We start from the raw sequence: 16,854 nt of genomic DNA on the forward strand, positions 1-16,854 counted from the left end.
TTTCCCAAATTAAAATCACTAGGATCTGATTTGCTGGTGTTTGTAGTCTTTTATGTCCAACAACTAAAACAAATCAAAGTTTATTCTTTTTTTTGTTCAGAAAACTTGGGGGGGCCAAATAAAATCACCCGTGGGCCAAATTCATGGCACCAGTTGGGGAACACTGAATTGCATCATGAATATAAGTGCCAGTCTTACAGAATGGCATATGTTAGCCTATATATATATATATATATATATATCAGAGATATGGAAACCAATCATCTTAGAATGATAAAGGGAAATACAGTATAAGAAATGTTGACAAACACAGAAAAGGTGTAGAGAAACTTTATTTGGAGCACAGAGACAATGAAACTGGGCAGCTTGGTAAAAGTGCAGGCATTTCTGAGATGTCCTGTTGCTTGAATCAATCAGTTTTTTCATGTTTGCAGGATTTTTACATAGCATTGTACAAGCCATATATATTTAACACAACGCTATTCATCTGAAAGAGACAACTAAGCAACCTCTGAGAATTCAGTTACGGCAGATTTGTAATATACATTGGATTTAAATCTGGGTTCAAATGACCCATTTGCAAGCCCTGGATGAAAGGGGTACGTCAATGCTCTGGCAGATGAAAGCGCCTCGAGTTATTTATAGCGCTTAAGTGTTTGAATTTCTTTTCACCTTTTTTCAGAATGTTGCATAACCAACTTGGTTCAATCATAGTGGAAAGTTTTAATATATCAAACACTTATTTGCATGATAGTCCTTCTAAACATCTAAATTAAGCTACTGTAGTGTCGTACACTGATATTTAAAAAAACTATTTTGGAAATGCCTATCAATCGGTGATTCATCTGCAAGTTTTAAACAGTCAAGCAACCTGGCATGGTTTAGAATAAAAACCAAACAAAAATATAAATGCAACATGTAAAGTCCCATGATTTCATGAGCTAAAATAAAAGATCACAGAAATGTTTCCATATGCACAAAAAGCTTATTTCACTCAAATGTTGTGCACAAATTTGTTTACATCCTGGTTAGTGAGCATTTTTTCCTTTGCTAAGATAATCCATCCACCTGACAGGTGTGGCATATCAAGGAGCTGATTAAACAGCTTGATCATTACACAGGTGCACCTTGTGCTGGGGACAATAAAAGGCCAGTCTAAAATGTGCAGTTGTCACACAACACCACAGATGTTTTGAAGGAATGGGCAATTAGAATGCTGACTGCAGGAATGTCCACCAGAGCTGTTGCCAGAGAACTGCATGTTCATTTCTCTACCATAAGCCGTTGTTTTAGAGAATTTGACAGTACGGCCAACCAGCCTCAGAACCGCAGACCACGTGTAACTATGCCAGTCCAGGACCTACACATCCAGCTTCTTCATCTGTGGGATCGTCTGATACCAGCCACCCTGACAGCTGATGAAACTGAGGAGTATTTCGGTCTGTAATAAAACCCTTTTGTGGGAAAAAACTCATTCTGATTGGCTGGGCCTTGCTCCCCAGTGTGTGTGCCAGTCTCCCAAGTGAGTGGTCCTATGCCCTCCCAGGCCCATCGATGTCTGCGCCCCTGCCCAGTCATGTGAAATCCATAGATTAGGGCCTAATGAATGTATTTAAATTTGACTGATTTCCTTAAGTGAACTTTAACTCAGTAAAATTAGTTGAAATTGTTGCGCTTATATTTTTGTTCAGTATATTTTATATTTAATTGACAAGTGCACACAGCCTTGCCTGACGACTCAAACTGAATTCTTCCGCTGCTCTATCGATGGTAACAGACTTCAGTCTGAGAGTGTGATCATTGAAGTCGTTTGTGGCGACATCATAATGAGGGGTGTTGTACAAAACAAGGCATCAGCGGTTGATCATCTCTAACCCATCAGCATATCAAAGCCAATGACTAATTTTCAAAATGCCGATTTACCCACGTGTTCTGGCTCAACCCATTGGTTTCTGGAACCAATCAGACGGTCTAGATTGGATTTTCATTCTAGAAATCATCAGGGAGGTACTCAGATCCAGACTCATTGCGGAGGAAAAATTAACGTCCGTTGGCGTGGCATTCGGCCGGAACAAGGAGTTTGGGTAGCTAGGCAACACAGCCATGGAGGCCCACCTAATCATCAAGAGCATTATAGGAGAAAAATAGAAAACAATGTAAAAAAAAGTATTAACACTGAAATGCAACACAGAACCATTTAACACACACATTATCACCATCATTAAAACTTTGACAGTCTGAGTCCATAAATGTTTGTCAGTGTCCCCTCTACAGCAGCTGACTGTAGCGTATGTGGAATGCTATCCAGCCAGTCAGGGCAGCCCCTCCTTTCACACGCACACCCCCAATCAGTATCTCCATGACGGCAGGCTGATACCCTGGTGAACATAGTGATCCGGGTGAGAACATTCCCATCCACTTCTCAGGTGGCAGTGGCAGGCCGTCTCCTGTGTCCTAATTTCCTTTTAAGGCTCATAGGGTGTCTCTCCCTGTTGGGAAACGTCAGTCATGTCTCTCATTAAAACAAATAGGTGACTGGTTTTGCTCAGAGGAGAAGAGACAAGAGGAAACAACTATTACGTGTCTGTATATTGGTGTGTGACTGAGGGAGAGAGTCACTGTTGATGCTGTTCCAATGTGACTCCTTTCCACAAAGTAAAGCACCTCAGGGATGTCTAGTAGGAATGTTGAGTGTTGAATGGTGGAATTCATGTAGAGTTCGCTCCACCAATAAATAAAGGACATTCTGTTCAATGGGTTTCAAAATGTAGCCCCAAATCTGTTGTCTTCAGCCGTATATACACACACAACACGTGTATTTTACATGACGTGCCATCATACTATCATCTTCCACCTGTTCCTCTCATGGCACCCACTTGACAACAAACCAAACAGGGGTCTGTCCATCATGGAACATTTAAACATGATTTTTGTCATAAAATAAAGTTATTAAAAACAAAACTACAACCAGGTAAATGTCTGTACAAAATCCTTTGAACTCAGTCCTGGTTTGCAGTTACTCATCATTGCCATAGAACGGTGTCTACTTTGAATAACGTCCAAGGCTGGAAGTTGCGCACAGAGGTTTCTTTTGACCCAGTGGACACTGGTGCAGAACAAAGTCAAAGTTGGCCGACGTGCACATGGCGTAGAAGACGTTAGCTTTGTCCGGAATGAGTAACTCTGAAAAACAGAAGATGTGGCGGTTGGTATGAGAAAGTAGAATATTACATACAGTATACGTACAATATTAAAAAGTTCTCTTCAATCATTCCAGGCCAACAATATCTTCAGTAATATTTCTACTATAGGTAGGTGTAGTTAATGCCAAACTATAACAACTCTTTGCTTGGCCAACACTGATCTGCACAGTGATGTGGCATCTTTGAGTGGGCATATAAGAGCACTGATTGTTTTAGCTCACCTCTTTCCTGGGAGATCAACTGTGTGAGGGTGAAGTCTTGACAGGTCAGGTGCTCCAGGTTGTGTTTTTCCAGGGCCCTCTGGATCACCTGGGCAGTTTTGTCCTGACTAGTCAGCTGAGAAGGACAAGTCAAACAAGCAGTTCATATGCTGTAATGAGGTAGCGAAAGCTTTGGCTGCAAAACCTCCCTTCAACCAACCAGAGTATGTTAAATAACACCCACCCCCCGACTTCGCTGATAACTGCTTTGAGGAAAAATGTACATACTACGACTGTGATATGTGGTTGTCTTACCTAGCTATCTTAAGATCAACGCAATAACTAAGTCACTCTGGATAAGAGCGTCTGCCAAATAACTCAAATGTAAATGTAACCAACACAGCAGTTCTTATCTTAGATTTCATCATAACCAAATGTACAGAGCTAGATTACTACACACATGATCCCTTTTACATTTCCATAACAGGACCCCAAGATAATCCCTACCGCCAGATCCCAACCCAAGCTCACCAGGATGCTCTTGTACATGTTGCCGTTGCCAGCCTCCACACTGACCCTCACTATACAGGAGTCAGCCACCTGTCTGTTGTAGAGGGGGAGGGAGGTCATGGACACAGAGCGCTTGTGATGAGAGGCCAGCATGGGTTTAGGGTGGGCAGCCACTGGAGCAGAGAGGTCAGGCTGAGAACTGGAGGAACAACTGGAGGGAGTGGAGCCATCCGGGGAGGAGGGTAAGGCCTCTGCCACATTTTGACAGGAGCTGGACAGAGACTGGGACAAGGTAGAGAGACCGAACATGCATGAGTGCCTATGGAAATAATGAATTAGTCTTTCAGTTTGTCTGTCTGAGACATTGACCTCAGCACATTTGTGGACAACTGAAGTATTGAGCCATGCTTCACCAGCGAGGCATGTGCTAAGCAAACACCACTCCTGCTTGGCTTCAAGGACCTGGTCAATTGACATTCCAGTTCTCAAGGACATCAGTTTCGATGAGATGTCAATGGGGATCACTGTTATGAATGGGAGGTTATATAAAAAGACACATAATGGCTTTCATTACTTTTGAATTGCTTCATGGTGTAACTACTGGTATTAGTAAAGTGTAACTAGAGGATGTTTTGTAGTACAGTGTGTTCTATTAAAATATTTGAAACAGCTTTAACCAGGGTGTGCAATGACTGACAGAAAGAGAGAGACAGTCAGAGGCATGTCTAAAGGGGATCGGCGAGAGCTGTACCTGCAGTCTGAGTGTGGAGGGAGGGGTGGAGAGGTCCTCCATCTCAGAGCCACTGGACCCTGAAGACGACACACTGATCTGGTCTGCATGGGTTTTCCTGCTGGATCCCTCACTCACTTTCAGGAGTCTGCAAATACACACAGTTAGAACTTTCCACTAAATTAACAAATGTGGTCAACGTTCACTAGTAAAACCTTAAATTTTTGTCATTTTGTCATTGTTCTTTTACAGTTCTTGTTTATTTACAACAATGTTACAATAGTTGTATATGTTAGAGATGGGGTGAATACTAATGTCTTGAGTAGAATTAACAAGATGGCAACTGCTGTTAAGAGAAGTGTTCAGTACTCACGAGGACAGTTTCTTGCTGAGCAAACGGTGGCTCCAGGCGCTTGGGGAGCAGAGGTCTATTGGAGGCTCCAGGTTTCTGGACAGTTCATAACTGTGGCAGAACACATAGAAAACACTTATGAGCCCCGAAGTCAGGGTGGACTTGTCTAAATGTATACAGCCTTTTGTTCCAGCCCTGCACTAACACATCTGATTCTAAAAGCCTGAACACACTGCAGCCCTGTGTCAACCCCAGCTCTAGATGGGTTTTCTATTCATTTTCCTTAACAGGCAAAACCAGGGTAGGGATTATGGGAATTGTGTTTTACATGTCATTTGGGTATACAGTATATTAGAAAGAGACAATTCAGGTTGTATAAAGGGTTTATTGGCTATAAGGAACATAATTTTAAGACATTATTAGGCCCCATCTATCCTACAAAGCTTACCAGCTCTTTATCTCCTCACTGATCTACAATAAAACCAGTGGGGGACAGGTTCTCACCTCTCCTGGTCAGTGAGCAACTTCTGGCCCTGCAACCAGGCAGTGATCCTGGTGTGATGGGGCAGGTTGTACTGAAAGCAGGAGGCTTGGAGCTGCCGGATCTGAGAGAGAATCTCAAACTCCTGCAGAGAGAGGGAGATCATGAGCTCATGTCAGCTGTGTGGTTGTTATGTAACTTGTCCTGAACTAGTAACACCTGACAACAATTTTAACAGTCATGGGGCTCCAATAAAGGCTAGGAGATAGTAATTTAGAGCAGTAAGCAAACATCCTTAAGCATAAAGGTGTGCACTTTTCCCTTCGGCATGTGAAAGTACCACTAAAATGTGGTGGTGAGTGTACCACCAATTCAATGCATGTCATATAACAAGGGTGAAATATTTATTAGACATGTTCGTACTGCATCTTTTGTTTTCTTTACATAAAATCCTATTCCCTACAGGCTTAGAGATCGAAGACAAAAACAGCAACAACTTACCCTCCTCCTCTTTTCAAAGTTTATGAGGTCCCCCTGTCAAAAATAGCACAACATGCTATTATACTTGACAATATGGAAGATTTATTATCAATATTAAACATTAAGATAGCAATCCGCTAAAGTAAATATAGAGTTAACTTAAAGTAGCTGCCATAACTGAGACGTCTGTTTCAATGGCTGTTTGCTTACCTCCACAGTATCTGGTAGAGCAGTGTCCAGCATTGTGAGGACAGTCAGGTATGTGCCCAGGTAAGGAACCATCCCACTGGAGGTGCTCTGAGGAGACAACAGTACAGAGACAGCATGTCAGCAGAGGATTCTAGTAACACAGCTTTAGAGAATGTGCTAGAAAAGGTATTGGTCTATGATTACTGTCCTTTCATAGCCTAGTAATCTGTGGCCATTTGAAACATCCGTGGCTAAGGATAGGATGGCTTCCTCTTGCCACACATGACACTCTCGGTCTTTGAATAGATTTCTCCTAGATTTTTCCTCTTGTGGGTTAAAAGCTGATGGGGATAGGGGGCTACATGTGACTTAAAGAAGCAGAAACTGCCACCGCAAAATACTGAGTAGACAGTACTAGGATGCTTCCTCCCCTTTCCACCCCCCGTAATAGCTTATAATAAATGTTTATGTATTTTTTTTTTACTTTCAGATACACAGAATTCTGCTTTCATTTCTATTTTATACCCCCCCCCCCTTTTCGTGATATCCAATAGCGATCTTGTCTCATCGCTGCAACTCCCCAATGGGCTTGGGAGAGGCGAAGGTCGACTCACGCGTCCTCCAAAACATGACGACGACGACGACGACCCCCCCCCCAAGCCGCGCTTCTTAACGCCTGCTCAAATCGGAAGCCAGCTGTTCCAATGTGTCGGGAGGCAACACCGTTCAACTGACGACCAGAGTCCGTTTGCAGTTGCCCGGTCCGCCACAAGGAGTCGCTAGTGTGCGATGAGCCAAGTAAAGCCCCCCCCCCCAGCCAAACCCTCCCCTAACCCGGACAATGCTGGGCCAATTGTGCACCGCCTTATGGGACTCCCGGTCAAGGCCGGGTGTGACACAGCCTGGGATCAAACCCCATGCTGTAGTGAAGCTGCAACACTGCGATGCAGTGCCTTAGACCACGTCGCCACTTGGGAGGCCTCTGCTATCAATTCTGTCCATTTAATGTTGCATGGAAAGAAGTGAAAACTAAACTAAAACTTATTGACCCCCACTATATATAGATAGATATCTCTCTCATGTCTACATATCATGTCTGCAATGTCTCTTACTCAATCGCTCTCTGAAGTATTGCTTACCATCTGTCTGGCAATAGGACATCGCTTGGATATCTTGGGAGAAATGTTATCCATGGCTGTTTGGCTTCCATCCTGAAACGGGGTCAGATAGAAGCTAAATTCAGTCTGCATTTATGGCCTTCCATTGTCAACCTGTCCACTCATCTGCAATGACCTACAGCATATGCAAAGAGTCAGTCAAATATGTTCTAGGTCAGAACTTACTTTACCAGCTTATAGGGTCAACACCACATTGGTTGTTCTTAGAATAGACCCTCACACACACACACATTATGTAAACAATATATTGAGCTTTTAAAATCCATGCAAACATGTGAACAAAAGCAGTTTTGTGCTAAGGAGCATTTTGATAAGAACATGTGTCAAAAGCACAAATCCTGTGAGGCTGTTAATGCAGACACAGGGAGCAACTGAAACTATTTTTCTTGAACTGTTCAATTGAACAAGGGGTGGACCAATACAGTAAAATTAAATAAAGACGTGAGGCAAATGAAGGTGTTTCTCAAGGAACTGCTGGAGAAATTGTCATTAGTGTAGTGTTTGTTGACAATGATGCTAATATTAGCATGTTATTTGGAAATTCTGGACAATATGTAGAATTTTACTTTAGAGCCCGCTCACTGTAACCAGACCTAGTGAAGATTTGAGACAAACACCCAGAGCCGACAGAAAAATAGAACACCCTCTCTTTTGCTTTGGGACAATGGCTTACTATTAACGCACTGTTACGCAATTTCACTAAACATTAACTTGACAGAAAGATGGGTTTTAATAAGTCGTAAAAGTAAAATATCAAGGTGCTTGAAGATGTAAGTAAAGGTCAACTGCTCTCAAAACAATAAAACACTCCATATTGTAAGTATTTCAACAGTGTCATATTGTCTGCATTACATTTGTGCAGAGACTCAAGTAAAGAAAAATGAAGTCAAATCAATTTCCTTAAGGTACTTGATTCTTACCCCCACAATGATCTCTCTGTTGCTCAACACACAGTTCTCATCAGGGAAGGTTTCACAGAGGTTATCAAAGATGGCCACGCTGTCCCTGAAGAAGAACAAACCAATTAAATCAATCCAAAAATAACACTCAGACAAGACACCACTAGCAACTTCATTACAAAATATATCCTTGAAGCTTCAAAAGGATTTAGAGTTGGTTAGGCATGGCATGACCTAAAATTATTGTTCAACTATTCTTGACTGACTCAATAAAAATTGCTTATTGCATAGTTATGGCATGAAGTACAAACTAAGGTTAGTTGAATAATGTAGGCCAATTACTAGTAAATCATTTCCTTACTAAGCCTTACATTCTCAGAGGATAAGGACACCCTTGTTATTTTTTTTTGCCATATTCAGTCAATGTTATTGGCCCTCTAGCTTCATGACTCAACTAACCCTTCCAGTATGACCCGACAGTCCGTACCTACACACAGCAGCCCATGTCTTCCTCAGCCTGTAGACAGCATTGGACTGAAGGGCAGACAGGATGGCCCTCAAAGAGGAGAAATTCTTCAGCTGCCGACACTCCTGTTTCAGAAAACAGTCACAAGTTAGAGACTGACTTAGAACTTCCTACTTACTAAACGCACTGAGAACCAGGATGCAGGTTCACGTTGTGTAAGAATGTGTAAGAAGGATGCACTTGGATTTGAAATTGTATCCCTCAAATGGTCCAAGTCCCTAGATGTGTCTGACCTGTCCTACTCTGATCCACTTTTCAATGACGCAGGCCCTCTGAGCTGGGCTGGAGGCCCTGAGGACAGAAGTGGGGCTGGAGGTGGGCCGGCAGAGCAGGGAGGTGATGACTCGGTTGGTGACTGCATTAAACTGGGCAATGGTGGCGCTAACAGTAGCAGACAGGTTCTCCTTCTTGTCTCTCTGGGACCACACACAGCCTAGACACTGGTAGGGAACCACCTTCCTAAACAGCCCCTGAGAGATGCACAGATAAGGAAGGTAAAATGGAAAAAGAGTGTTAGTGATCCACTCCTGAGGACGCATATTAAGAGTCAGAAATGATCTGCCATGATTGACACTTACAGCGTCCAGTCGGGTGAGCTGTTCTGCGATGCCTGTGACTGAGAAGTCCATGATGTCACCCTGATCCAGTGGGCTGTCCCATTCTAGGCCTTCCTCCCCTGAGCTCTCATCTTCCTGATTAACCTCAGCCTGGGCAGAATGGCCACCAGTATCCATTTCTATTAAAGGAGAGAGGAATGACAGAAGGGGGTCAACAATGGTATAAAAAAATCAAAGGCAATTCACAGAAACGGTTAGGAAAAACAAGTAAATTGAGAATCCTGTACCTTCTCTCTGGAACTTTTTAAGCAGAGTTTCAGAGCGCTGGGACAGTGAACAGAAGGAGGATAGGCAGTGCAGGTGGTCCAACAGCATCCTAAGGGAGGGGTGCTGAGGAGGATCCCGGAAGTCCTCACTGTACATCTCCAACCAAGTCTGGATCAGGGGCAACAGACGCCTGAGGAGACAACATGATGAAACAATGTCTTCCCTGTTTCAGAGTCAAGGAAATAAATGTGATCAAGGGAAAAGCAGCCAGCTCACCTCCTGTGACATTCACTGTTGTACACATCTGAAGCCCCATTGTCCCTGTGAGAACAATTAGGAAGAGTGTCAGACTCATCTAAACCGGGACTGGACCACTGTCCTGTTGGTCACATTCTTCTTCAGACTGTTTTTCTTTGGTCTGTCTCTATGCTCTGTTGTTATCCTGACACTGACCTCACTCCAAACTCAGTGAATAAATGTTGTTGTTGTAAAACCTGTAATGGCTAACTACCTGCTGGGTGCTTATTATCATTACATCAAAGATGCTGAGATAGTTTTTTATTTCTTGCTTCCCTCACAAAATAACTATCTGACGAAACTAAGTGACCATACACAACGAGAGGTGTTGTTCAAAAACAGCCAACCACATACCCTCTCATCTGTGTCCAACATAACATTCTGAATCCAATTTGGCTAATCTTATTTGTTACTGTGGTAACTCGGAATGTGTCAAAAGAGAGAAGAAGAGACATTTTTAGGTCATTTCACCAAACATTCATTTGATAGAAGATGGTAAAACTACACCGTCAAGGTGTTTTCAAACTACAGAGATCAAACAACTTGCTCACATCATTTTATACTGTCTAATTTTAACAGTGAAACAGCTTCTGCATTATGCTCTGAGACAATGGTCAGGTGAAACATGATAGCAGTTATGAGTACTGTAACTTAATGACATGGCCCACCTCTGGAAGAGCAGCTCAATGAGTGCACTTGTAGTGGTGAACGTCTGGTAGGTGGACAGAAAGATCCGTCTGTAGTCAGGCTCCTGACAGCAGGGGTCCAGGAGGTGGCTCACTAGCCGGTTCAGGGTGGCTGCCTTCAGCCTGCGCACCTTGCAGGTCCGGTACTGGACGAAGGCAACGCATGGCCGGGCCTCGGTGGGACTGGCTGGTATCTGGACGGGCTCCCGACGCAGGGTGATTCCATACAACGCCCCCTCCTCAAACTCCTCACCCCACTCCTGCACTGGGTTCTGGGTGGGAAGGAGGAACTCACACAATGAGATGGGGAGACATGTAGACCACTGACAGGACAGATCCTAAAGACCATAATGACCAACTGTGAGACCAGATTGATGTTTATGGTCCATTACAGTAAGCCTATTCAGAGGCATGCCCGCCTTGTGAGCAAAATGTAGACACTTCACCTGGGAGGTCTGTGATACAGGGAGTGCTTTGGGTTTATCAGTTATTCACCTGGGAGGTCTGTGATACAGGGAGTGCTTTGGGTTTATCAGTTATTCAGCTGGAAGGTCTGTGATACAGGGAGCGCTTTGGGTTTATCAGCAGACAGGTGAAAAGACAAACTCATGTTTACATCTGCACACACACCATCACAGATTTGTCTCAGGATATTCACACGTTGGTTTAGCAAAGCTAGATTTAGATGAGATTTCTTCACTTTAAAAGGTTTAATTCAAATCTCTTAGAAACACTGTACTGTTTACATTAGAGAAAACACTGAGCAGAAATGGAAATATGAATTCAATCACTTTGACAGCATCCCTTTTTCCCCACATACATGTTTGCTGATGGAAGAAGTGCTCAGCAAGTGACTTTTTGGACATGAATGGCAAAACATTCAGGAAATAGAGGTGCTCAAAGTTTCCCCATTTTGCATACCCCACCACACCATCAGACATCCATGTCTTAATCATTGGAAAAGATACATGGTTAAACAGGGTTGTCAAACTCATTTAGAATTTCTTGAATAAAAGTTATGATTCTTTTTTAACCTTTAACGTAAATGATCATCCACCCTGTATTTAAGAGCATGTTGTGTCTCAACTGATGGCGGACACAACACAACCTCAGATTATGTCAAATAGGGTCGAAGCTACAACGTGCCAATTTGAACAAATATATTATTTTATGTTTAAGGTTAAATATTTTCCTGTGATGAAAACATGGGTCTCATGGTATGGTATGCAAAAATATGCCAACTTTAAGCACCTTTCTCTGTTTTGGCATTCAGATCCAAAAAGTAACTTTCTGAGCACTTCTACAACGGGCAAATATGTATGGAAGGTTTTGTTCAAATCAAAAGGGATGGTGTCAAAAAGTGACTGAATTCAAATGGAATTACCCAATTACAACATTTCATACAATAGTCTGCATATTTAGCAGGACAAGGAACATAACTAATGTTTTCCAAAGAACAACATGAAAAAGGTACACAGCTTGCCTATTGAGGACAAGAGCAATGTGGTACAAAGAGACGAGCACCTGGGTCAAATAATTGAAACGACATGATCAAAGAAACTGTAAATAAATCAGCATAATCCCCTTTAAAATATGCAACCTATTAAATCTACAGTGGCAAGAAAAAGTACGTAAACCCTTTGGAATTACCTGGCTTACCTAAACTGGTTAACCAGACTGTGTCTATTGTTGTGACCTAGATGAAGATCAGATCAAACGTTATGACCAATTTATGCAGAAATCCAGGTATTTCCAAATAGTTCACATACTTTTTCTTGCCACTGTATCCCTCCACCCATTCCCCCAACTCAGTCCTCCATACAAGTCTGTCGCTAGCCCCCAATCAACCTCTCTGTTCTGAGACACGCCCCTCATATCTGTCCACCGCTTTCTGATATAATTTAGGCTTTCCCCCCTATGTCCCTGTCAAAACTTAACAGTCTGGTTTTAACATTGGCACTTATATTATCCATGTATGATCAAAGCAAATCAGAGCATTTTAAGTCATATGCCATCTGACAGACATGCAGATGTGTATAGTGGGCAGAGCACTCAAGGCACATTATAATCATTACCCAGCTCCTAAATTACAGAGGGTTACTGAGGTTCAAGGCAGGCAGACGTGTGTCACAATCTAATTATACACACTTGATAAAAGACCAGGCCAAGAAAGAGAGACACTATTATCGGTGTCGTGAGGGGACCAATATCACACCATTGTCCTTTATGGAATACTGCATTACATTATCTGTAGGCCTACATGAGGCCAAGGCACAGATATCCTAATTCTATGGGCAAGGATACAATACAGTAACATCTTTATCTTAGGTGTACCAAACTAAATTCAAAACAGACAAGAATTGTCCAATATTGAGACTAAACATAATGATACAAATGATATCAGGATAGCTCTCGAAAACACTTCTTCCCCATATGTGAACTACAATTTCAATGCTTTTTTTTAATGTTTAGAAACATAAATCATAGCTTTCAAACCGGTTTTTGAAACACATTCCGATATGCACCTTATCTTTCATATCAGCGAGAAAAATGTTCAAATAAGATAACTTACTGTAGTAGCTTTGCACAAACTGTGTGCCTCCAGTGACGAACTACACTTCCTCCCCAGTTTGTCTTTTTTGAGAGAGATCAAATCTCTTCTTTTTTTTTATTAACAACAAATCAATACAGGAAATACATGCGGGAACACAAGTGTATATATAAATAATATACAAAGGACATTTAGGCTAGGGGGTACAATATCACATTACACAAGGACATTAAGGGACATACAGAACCTTATTATTCTAACAGCTTTTTTGTTAGTAGAGTATTTTTCTTAAAATAGTTCATTTTCTTTTTGTAAGGTAAGAAAATGTGGTGTTTTGTTTATAAATTTACATTTGTGAATATGAAATTTGGCCAAAAGAATAATGAAATGAATTACATAAATGTTTCAAGCATATTTCTATCGTAGGTAAAGAATCCAAGCAGTACATCTCTCCACAATAGTGTGAAATCTTCATAAATGTGTTCAATTATAAATCTACTGATGTCTTGCCACAGTTCTTACATGCATACAATGCCAAAAAAGATGCAACACTGTTTGAGTGGTCATCACAAAAGGAGCAATTTGAGTTGTTTTCCTTAAACTTCTTCATATAGTGGTTAGCAGGACAATATACACTTCCTCCCCAGTTATGCTTACACACAGGTTAACGGAGAACGCTAGATAGCAAATTAGCACAGGTGGCAGGCAGCCTATGTCTTCCGTAAACATGCGATGTAACGTGGAGATATGGCCGTGTAGGAACACTAACCTTAAAAGGTCGGTAGTAATTTAATTCTCGCCGATATGAAACATGATCCTTGTTTCCAATACCATACCGCAAGCGATGCGTTTTAACGTTTAGAACGAGTGTCGGGGATCTTTAACAAAACTGCCCCGACCAGAAAATACTATTGTCAATAGTTGCTAAAGCAGTTAACATTATGATATCACCATGCATTGTTGGAAACCAGCTATAGGTCTAATACTCGTTTTTCCATTCAGGCAGTTTTATCTAATTAATAAATAGACCATGAGGCTAAAATATTGTAACGACCCTGGGTTTATAAGCGCGGATATCGACTCTGCCGCAGGAGCATGCTTTTGCGGAACAGTTGATAGCGCGTTGGACTAGGTGGGCTAGGTCAAGGGTTCGAGACCTGCTCCCTGCCTGTTTCATTACAATATGCACCATCAGTCGTCACAGGACAATGATGCAAATAAAAGTGTCACTTACAGACATTCATACACTAAATACAAGGATATCCTGGACATCCATGCAAGATGCATGCATTGGCAATATGTTGCAGTCTTATTCATTAGCTGCACATTAGCTTATTCATAGACGCCTTCTGGCCAGGAAAGTTTTGTTAAGAACCCAGACGTTCGCTCTAAATGTTAACACGAAGGATACATACGGACAAGTGGAGGCTGGTGGGAAGAGCTATAGGAGGACAGGCTCATTGTAATGGTTGGAATGGAACAGACTCAATCGTGTGGTTTCCATATGTTTGATCCAATTCAATGAATTCCATTCCAGCCTTTACAATGAGCCAGTCCTCTTATTGCTCCTCCGATAAGGACCGTTGTCTTCTCGGGTGTATATTTCATATCAGCAAGAAATACGTTTTTGTTGTTGTTTTTAAAAATTATTATACTACTACCCACCTTTGTGGGGTTAGGGTTCCCACACAAACATATTTCCATGTTACAGCGGACAGACAGAAGACAAAGTCCACTGCCTATGCTAATTAACTGCTTCTCCAAACACCTGTGTGTAAACAGAAGACTGATGCCACAAAGTGCTGTCACTGAAAAATACTGTCTGCTGCAACTGTGTTAAAACCGGTTTAAACCGTGTACAGTAAGTGTAGCCAATATTTTGCACTTGTGGAATGATTTGGGATGTGACATGAAAGAGTGCTTTATGTTCCTAAAAAGCATACCGCAATTATGAATCAATTCACGTTTAGATGGAGTATTTGGCTGCCATAACCAATTCACCTCGAAATAGAACATCCAAGGTCCTTAGATTATACAGAGTAACGTTAGGCTCATTTAGTCCATTATTGGGCTATAGCTACACAACCCTATGACAAGACAACACTGGCTGATTTATGACCAACAGGTGTAAGAAGAGAAATTAGGCTATTAACCGCATTTGACTCCGTTCAAAACAGTGCATAACCTGTAATTCAAAAAGCCTACATTACATTATAGTTCTGAAAATACAGTAAAACTAATAAGATAGTTACCATTTCTAAATGAAACATGTCGTACAACTACAAAATTATTATGCATATCATTGGGAATTACCATTGATATCTCCCATTTTCCCATCTCGTCAGTCACCGCAGAACGTTTATGGTGTGATAACTTCCATCTTGTTCAAACTAAGTGTTGAAGCTGAAAATACACATCCACTTCGAAGGAGTTGAAGTTTACGGCTGCATGGTGATATTAATAAATATTTTACGAAACCTATTTCTTTAAACTACATATTTAAAATATATATCATGTATTTATTTTTTTTTATCTGCGTACTATTCGTCACATTTTGCGGCCGCATACAAGTAACACGCAATCACTTGTCAAGCGCTTCCCATAGCTACCTAATGCCTCTATCGCTAAATTCTTCAAAGCGAAGCTTGGGGTTCTTGCTTGAATCTCCCAGCTTTTATGCAGTGGGTGGCGGCTATGGGAAGAACAGGTTTTCATTTGAGGGCGGTCTTGATGAAAGGGGTGTGCTCTCTGGTCTACCCTTCTGTAAGTATTTGCATATTTCCTACAAAAACTACATAGGGGATAATCATCTGATCGAAACTCGAGCTCATTGCTTCTGCAAGTTCATCTTCTGGTGAGTTTTGTGTGATGATAAAGAAAAAACCTGGATGCTGAAAGTAAAATCTGTTGTAGGCGTGTTGGCAGCTCCACAACCTATGTATTCTATGGTAAACAAGGGTGGCAGAATGAGCACAATGATAATTAGGGGTGAGTGGGGTAAGTTGAGCCTCTCTTGTTTCTAGGAACCATAGACAGAATTGATCATTTGACCAAATATTTAGGAAGAGGTCATTTCATGGAGTCTGTGAAGAAAGAAACCACATGGAAAAATTGTAAGCAAGTTAGGTCCAAAAGATTTTCAGCAAGTCAAATGCATTTGTGTTAGAGGTTTCATAACGCTTGTATTGTAACCAAAGTAGATCATTTTAAGAGTGTTCTGTACATCAGTTGGGGTCTCTATAAGCTTCAATATGAGGTCCTAAACCTAGCATGAAAGTGCATCGTTGTAGCTGTGTGGGCTAATATAGTTAAAATACTTGCCTTTGGGTAAGTTGAGCCAGTGGTCATGGTGTAAGTTGAACCAATGGCAAGATGAGCAAATTTAAGTGTTTTCTTCCCATGTGTTATGCAAGGTATTATTGTTGGGATATGAGGTAAGAACAGGGCCTGGCCTACGATAAAGGTGTTCTAAAAAAGTACAACGTCTTTGTTAGATGTTAAGCCTATGTTAAAGGATGCTTAAAATGATTATAATTCAAAAGTGATTGTGTTGAATTGTGTTTGGGAAATAGATGGACATGGTTTTAAAAAGGTAGTGTATTTCATTCAGTACATACATTTGTAGGTGGCTTAACTCACCCATTCCTGGGGTAAGTTGTGCCAAGAGATACATTTGTTTTGGACAAGCTGTGTTTTCAAAACTAATGTTTACATGAATTCTGATTATTTCCAGGGATACACATCATCC

General features: G+C 41.5%; 1 protein-coding gene across 1 annotated transcript; it reads right to left on the reverse strand.

Annotated features, from left to right (window-relative positions):
- Positions 1-317: 317 nt before the first annotated feature.
- Positions 318-15,655, reverse strand: LOC139422260 (ral guanine nucleotide dissociation stimulator-like 1). The gene is made up of 17 exons (XM_071173439.1): positions 15,420-15,655; positions 10,538-10,827; positions 9,849-9,893; positions 9,593-9,762; positions 9,327-9,484; positions 8,982-9,218; positions 8,710-8,813; positions 8,244-8,328; positions 7,285-7,356; positions 6,167-6,253; positions 5,978-6,010; positions 5,500-5,621; positions 5,017-5,106; positions 4,665-4,791; positions 3,935-4,195; positions 3,425-3,539; positions 318-3,183 (listed from the first exon to the last, which is right to left on the reverse strand). Exons 1-17 carry the CDS (start codon positions 15,441-15,443, stop codon positions 3,044-3,046), a joined length of 2,160 nt encoding a protein of 719 aa, XP_071029540.1. The 5' UTR covers positions 15,444-15,655; the 3' UTR covers positions 318-3,043.
- Positions 15,656-16,854: the final 1,199 nt, after the last annotated feature.

The sequence above is a fragment of the Oncorhynchus clarkii genome, chromosome 12 (assembly GCF_045791955.1).
Source record: "Oncorhynchus clarkii lewisi isolate Uvic-CL-2024 chromosome 12, UVic_Ocla_1.0, whole genome shotgun sequence".
In the NCBI taxonomy this organism is placed as follows: Eukaryota; Metazoa; Chordata; class Actinopteri; order Salmoniformes; family Salmonidae; genus Oncorhynchus; species Oncorhynchus clarkii.

Coding starts and splice junctions, on each gene's coding strand:
- LOC139422260 (XM_071173439.1), bottom strand. CDS start 15,443: ATGGGAAAATGGGAGATATCAATG. Junction 6,254..7,284: donor GTCCTATTGCCAGACAGATG/GTAAGCAATACT, acceptor TTGTCTCCTCAG/AGCACCTCCAGTGGGATGGT. Junction 4,196..4,664: donor CCTCCACACTCAGACTGCAG/GTACAGCTCTCG, acceptor ACCTTGTCCCAG/TCTCTGTCCAGCTCCTGTCA.